This window comes from Rutidosis leptorrhynchoides, chromosome 3, assembly GCF_046630445.1.
Source record: "Rutidosis leptorrhynchoides isolate AG116_Rl617_1_P2 chromosome 3, CSIRO_AGI_Rlap_v1, whole genome shotgun sequence".
Lineage (NCBI taxonomy): Eukaryota > Viridiplantae > Streptophyta > Magnoliopsida > Asterales > Asteraceae > Rutidosis > Rutidosis leptorrhynchoides.
This window is the reverse complement of record NC_092335.1, coordinates 9925632-9931724: the sequence shown is the minus strand read 5'-3', so window position 1 is coordinate 9931724 and position 6093 is coordinate 9925632. Positions and strand designations below refer to the sequence as shown.

The following is a 6093-nucleotide window of genomic DNA, read 5'->3' as shown; positions in this document are numbered from 1 at the left end:
TGTATCATATAGAGGTCAAGTACCTCGCGATGTAACCAACTATTGTGAATCGTTTGTAATCGATATGGACTTTGTCCGGATGGATTAGGACGGGTCCTTTCAATAGATAAGAGTGGTCTTATTACTGAATGAACGGGATGGTCCAATTGTTTAATTTCCCTTATGTATGAACAAAATTGCTATTGAGGGGGATGGCAATGGGCGGAAAAAAAATCTGTAATCCGCAGATACCCGTACCTGTGATGGGCAGATATATATAAATAGTTGTACCCGCGGGCACGGGGTGGGTAAAATTTTGTACCCGTTAGGTCGCGAGCGCATAGCGGGTATCTCATACCCGAGATACCCATCGTGGGTAAAATTCGACCCGTCAAACCGTAATGCCCGTTTGAGCTACCCGCGGGTATACCCGTTTACCCACATACATATACATATTTATATAATATACGATTTCATTTTTTTAATGTATTTTATAATTATTCACGGGTTTACCCACTGATAGTGTGTATGCGCAATTAAAAATTGGTTAAAGTGCACATCTTATGAACCCGCGGGTCGCGAGTACGGGTAGAAAATTTTACCAGTTGGCGGGTAAATGGGTACCCTTGAGTAAGGAAAAAATCCTGGCGAGCGGGTTGCGGATATTAAGTATCCGTGCCCGTTGCCCACGGGTGCCATCCCTAAGGACAACATTTTGTGAGGTGGCTAGGGCCCTCCTCTGCCCCTTATATGCTCCGTCCTTGACTAAGAGTAATGGAGTAGTTATTCGATATGATTTTTAAATATTTACAAAAAAATAATGCATGTCTTAAATCCTTAAGCATAAGCTTAGCCCTTATCATTAGTCTTAAGGGCTATGTTCAGAAAAAAATCAAATAAAAATGTGGATATTTTTTGGGACGGAAAGGATTACATTAAACTTAACTAAAATTTTGATCCGGCTCAAACTCCACACCGAAAACAGTTCACGTATGGGTGTGTGTGGTTTATATGCATCTTATTAGATCACTAAGGCTACTTGTATCGGAATAAGGTGACGCCGTCACCTTGCCTGCGCGGCAGCAAAGAGACGCCTTTAATGGCGTATCGCGGCGTCAGTTTGCGGCGTTTCGCCGGCGTCAGTCGCGAAGAAACGGGGAAGGAGACGGATATCACTTACACGTGGCATCCTTTGGTTGGCTGTTTTCTTTATGACCGTTGCTACATAAAAAAAAAATAAAAAATTTGTTTGATTTTTTCACTTTTCTTTTTCTATATATATGTATATGTATTTTACATTTTAACACACACTCTTTCATTTCCTTCTTATTTTCTTATCAAAATACATACAATATACAATTTTAATTTGTTCCAAATGGATAAAACTTTCAAAATGTTAGAGTTTCTTGTGGATGATTCGGATGACGAAAAGATTGTTAGTTTTGTTAATAGTATAACAAGAAGAAGTCGATGGAGAGGCAAGTAGTTCTCGAGTCCCTCGATCCCGGATTTATATTGCTAGGGATCGAGAAGATGCGGCTATAAGGTTATACAATGATTATTTTGCGAAGTCACCGGTGTTTCCCGGCAAATATTTTAAATGACGTTTTCGAATGAGTCGTGAGTTATTTCTTCGAATTGTTGAAGGTATATCTAACTTTAATAGTGTCGTTATTCCTGACTATTTTATTTATTTTCGGGAACGGCCCGATGCAACGGGCCGTCAAAGTTTGACAATTCTCCAAAAGTGCACATCGGCCATACGTCAAATGACGTATGGAACAACTCTTGATTTTTTTGATGAATATATAAAAATTAGGGAGAAAACGGTTGCGTTGTGTCTTGAAAATTTTTGTCAATGCGTATTTCATTTGTTTGCTAGACAGTATTTGCGAAAACCTACTACCGAAGATATTGCTAGAGTTTCTAATTTTCATGCACAAAAATATGGTTTACAGGGTATGTTAGGTAGTATCGATTGTATGCATTGAGAGTGGAAGAATTGTCCTGTTGCTTGGCAAGGACAATACACAAGAGGTGATCAGAAAGGGCCTTCCGTAATGAACTTTAACGCAAACATTCAACGGACTCATTTCGAAGTGTATGTTTTATGATTTGAGAAATTTTGAAGAGATGAAGTGTGTGTTATTGATTTGAAAAAAGTGGTTATATATATAGGGGTAAAAACTAGTCGTTTTTTTTTTTGTAAAAAAAAACGAGTTAAATATTATAGCCGTTATAATTTAAAAATATTTTTAAAATATAAATATAAATATAATCATAATAATAAAAATATAATATAAATACAAATAAATAAAAAATAAAAAAAAATAAAATGCCACATCAGCATCCCACTCAAAGTAACACAAAAAAGAAACACCACCATTATTTCACTCAAAAAAGAAACACGTCTCATTCATTCAAAAAGTACAAAAAGGTAAGTGACACTACAAGAAATGACTTCAACCAATACAAGTGGTCTAAAAAGTTAATAATGTTCATCATTGGGCTCATAGAAAAGTCAGCCCATCAATTAATATGGTCCCAAATCCAATTACAGATGAAGAAGACTGGTTTAACATAAGTTTTGATTTTCCCTTTCCGCCACTCCAGTACCATTAACCGCCGTTCACCATCGCTCAACAAAATCTTCTAGATTAACAGGTGAGTTTCGAAAAATAATTTAGGATTTTCAAGTTTCTATTATTTGCTTAGTTAATTACTAATTCAAATAAATTACTGTTTTTTAAACTTTCATTATACTCAAAGCTTAGGTCAGAAAAATTAGGGGTTTTATGAGCAGTTAGCGAAACGAATGTGTCTTTGTGCAGTAGAGAGTATAATATTGTGAATTCGGGGATTATTGAAGTATTAATCTAATATGAATTTCTGTTATGTAAACTTTTTTCATTTAATTTATATTTAGCTGTGAAATGGAAGAAATGATACGCACCGTACATCTTGAGCTAATGGTATAATACCGATTTTACTAATCTACTAAATTGAGGACAATTAACCAAGCTTTTGTGCTGCAGTGTCACTGATTATACAGGCAAGTATCGTTTAGAAGCAGTGGGGCTCATTGAAAGTGTACACTGAGCTACATATACTAATTAGAGGAATTGAAGTGATAATGGCTATGAAATGTGGAAGAAAGAATTTGAAAAGAGCAGTTAATGATGAGACTTTAAATCTTCAACAAGGTCAAAGCATTATGCAAGTTGTTTCTCTACGAGGAAACAATCAAATCGAGGTATAATCATGTGTGTTCATCATATATTCATCACTTAAAATTAGTTAATATCGTTTGATAATTTGAATATAGGTAATCGATGCTAAAGGAGACAAAGTATTGGCAATTTTCCCAGCTAAATTTCAAAAAAGCATGTGGATTAAACGAGGTTTGAGTTGTCTACTTAATAGTTTATTTACAGTATATAGGATGTGTATGTATACATAGTCTGCACTCTGCAGTATAAAGGGATATAAGTTAGTGTACGACGTTGCAGGTAGTTTTGTTGTAGTCGATGATAGTGGGAGGGAGGAGGCTGTTGAGTCTGGAAGTAAAGTGGCGTGTGTTGTTCTTCAAGTTCTTTTTCATGATCAAGTTAAAGTGTTACAAAAGTCTCCGGAATGGTTAGTTTCTACATTAAAATTCCAAGTTTTTTTTTTTTTTTTTTTTTTTTTTGGGTTGGATCACAAAGAGGAAGGGGCAGGTTTCAAAATCATTGATTTGTCGTAAAATTGTTGACTAGAACCTTAATGCCCATATTTTTAAAGGACATGCTTTATCTGCAAGTTGATTTATTCTTTTGTCTTCTTTGATTACTCCATTTTTCAAAACATTTCTAAAAGGGACTTAACCGTAATTCTGCCGATGAATGCAGGCCAGAAATCTTTAGATCGGTTACAGTAGAGAGTTCTAATGTGAACTCTGAGGAAAACCCTTCAACTGCAGAGGACAATGAGGAGTTGGATTCTAGTGAAGATGATGGACTGCCCCCATTGGAAGCCAACACAAACAGAAGAGTACACACGGTGTTGCAATCGGATACAGAGTCAGAATCTGACATTGAAGATTCTTAATCGTGTATTTTTAACAGTTAATCATTCTTGTTTTTTATCACATATTTTCTGTCAAGTAGATATAGATTCCGAATCAAACTCCATGCAACATACTATTTTCTTCATATCGCGGCACTGAATTAAGGTTATGGGAGGGTTATATTTGAATCTAACTTCTCATGCTTTTACAAATTTTCAGCACTGCAATTCCTGTTATTACATTATCCAAGTATTATAATGTCTAAATAGTCAATAAATCAATTACTACATGTAGTGAAATGGAACGTGCCATCTGATGGATTTTAATACATAAACAAAGTCACAAACCCATTTTGTTACATATAAATTCGTGTGTATATGTATATATAAAGCGGAAGCAATTTCAAGTTTATGCATGTAAAGTTTAACCCTTTTAAATTTGAAATCCATTAAAGATCTAGTCTTGAAAATACACTTAAATGTAAATAGAGCTAGTTAGATGTTTATACCTACTCCAAAATGGAGGTGAAGAACTAGGATGAAGAAGATGATGTAGATGAAGAAAACTTCTAACTTGAAGCCTCAAATCTTTGATACCCACAAGCAATAATCAACACCCAAGACTTGGTTAGGATTTTAGACACTTAATTACTTGCAAAAATCAACCAAGAAGGAGAGGAAATTGCAAGTATTATTTTCAAAATGCTAGAGTCAAAGAGTGTGTTAAAAGTTGCACCAATGCATGTGTATTAGTCATAATTATATGGAGTAATCAAGGAAGGGTGGTTGGCACCTAGGAGCCTTCAAAAATGGCCCCCCACCCCTTCCATTTATTTTATATTTTATTACATATTTATAAAACATACATGCATTTAGTTGTAAGTATTTTATTTTATAAGCCTTTTATAAAATAAAATGCAACACACATATGTTACATACACTTTATATTATTTATAACCTATATAAATAATATACAACATGTAGTAACTTATAATTATCCAAATAATTATATCTAGCATTTATTTTAGAAAACCAATTTCTAAAATTCAAGTGTCGTGTATTTGCTTTAATGATCCGATTGTCAAAACAAATACATAAAGTGTTGATAGCTTGTTATTGGGTATGACCCGACTTGGATCACAACATGTAAGCCACATTAATTTATTATGTCTCTCGGGCACAAGAAAATCCTTCAATCTCCCACTTGCACGAGAAACATAAGGAATTAATGCAAGTGACAGATACCACCTAACGACCGTCCATCACCCCCAACATGTTATGACTTAGTGTCATTCAATAACATCATCCCTTTCGAGTTTCCATTTCGAATATGATTTAGGTGAATCTTTCAATATATCCTTTTGCCCTAGATGTCATGTTAAATCCAAGAGACATAGAATGATCACTCTCTTATAGATTTAACTTTGTCAGGCCTTAGACATCTGACTCTCAACGAATAAGAGGGACAAATTCCATCTTGACTACATACGTCCTAGACATTACACTTCGTACCATACCTGAAACCTCCCTTATGTACTACCATGTTTCAGAATAGCGAAGGAAAGAATCAAGGCACAATATTCGGTGAATATCTGAACCCAATATGTGTCTCAGGTCAGAGGATATAATGATATTCTCCTTTACTCAAGATTACATGTGATCAACCACAAAGGTTCCATATAGTAATCTTGAGAGCGGGTCTTCCAATATTTGTGTCCCACAAATATCTATGAACCTTGGTTGCAACCGTGCCCTACATTCACCATTTGAATGTTAACCAATCCAAGTTCATAATAGTCTAGACCTCACACTTGTTCCCACAAATGTGATCAACTACGGAATTTAGAATAATAATTTATTCATGGATAAAATATGCTAAATTGGAACATGACTCATAATTTAAATTAATACCATAATTATATTAATGAGTTTGAACTAATTCGTTCCGTTACAATACATAAAGTAGATCAATTCCAATCACTAGAATGTCGAAGCCCTAATGTACAAACATGTCCCTCATGTTTTGGCCCATGTAAAAGCTTCGTGAGTGGATCCGCAACATTTTGATCT

At 34.9% G+C, this 6093-nt stretch overlaps 1 protein-coding gene across 1 annotated transcript; it reads left to right on the top strand.

Annotated features, from left to right (window-relative positions):
• Nucleotides 1-2507: 2507 nt before the first annotated feature.
• On the top strand, nucleotides 2508-4217 carry LOC139895715 (uncharacterized). Its single transcript, XM_071878254.1, has 5 exons — nucleotides 2508-2643; nucleotides 3015-3232; nucleotides 3305-3380; nucleotides 3489-3615; nucleotides 3867-4217. The coding sequence occupies exons 2-5, from the start codon at nucleotides 3113-3115 to the stop codon at nucleotides 4063-4065; spliced, it is 522 nt and encodes a 173-aa protein (XP_071734355.1). The 5' UTR covers nucleotides 2508-2643; nucleotides 3015-3112; the 3' UTR covers nucleotides 4066-4217.
• The last annotated feature ends 1876 nt before the right edge of the window (nucleotides 4218-6093 follow it).

Coding starts and splice junctions, on each gene's coding strand:
- LOC139895715 (XM_071878254.1), top strand. CDS start 3,113: ATGGCTATGAAATGTGGAAGAAAGAATTTGAAAAGAGCAGTTAATGAT. Junction 3,233..3,304: donor GAGGAAACAATCAAATCGAG/GTATAATCATGT, acceptor ATTTGAATATAG/GTAATCGATGCTAAAGGAGA. Junction 3,381..3,488: donor AAGCATGTGGATTAAACGAG/GTTTGAGTTGTC, acceptor ACGACGTTGCAG/GTAGTTTTGTTGTAGTCGAT.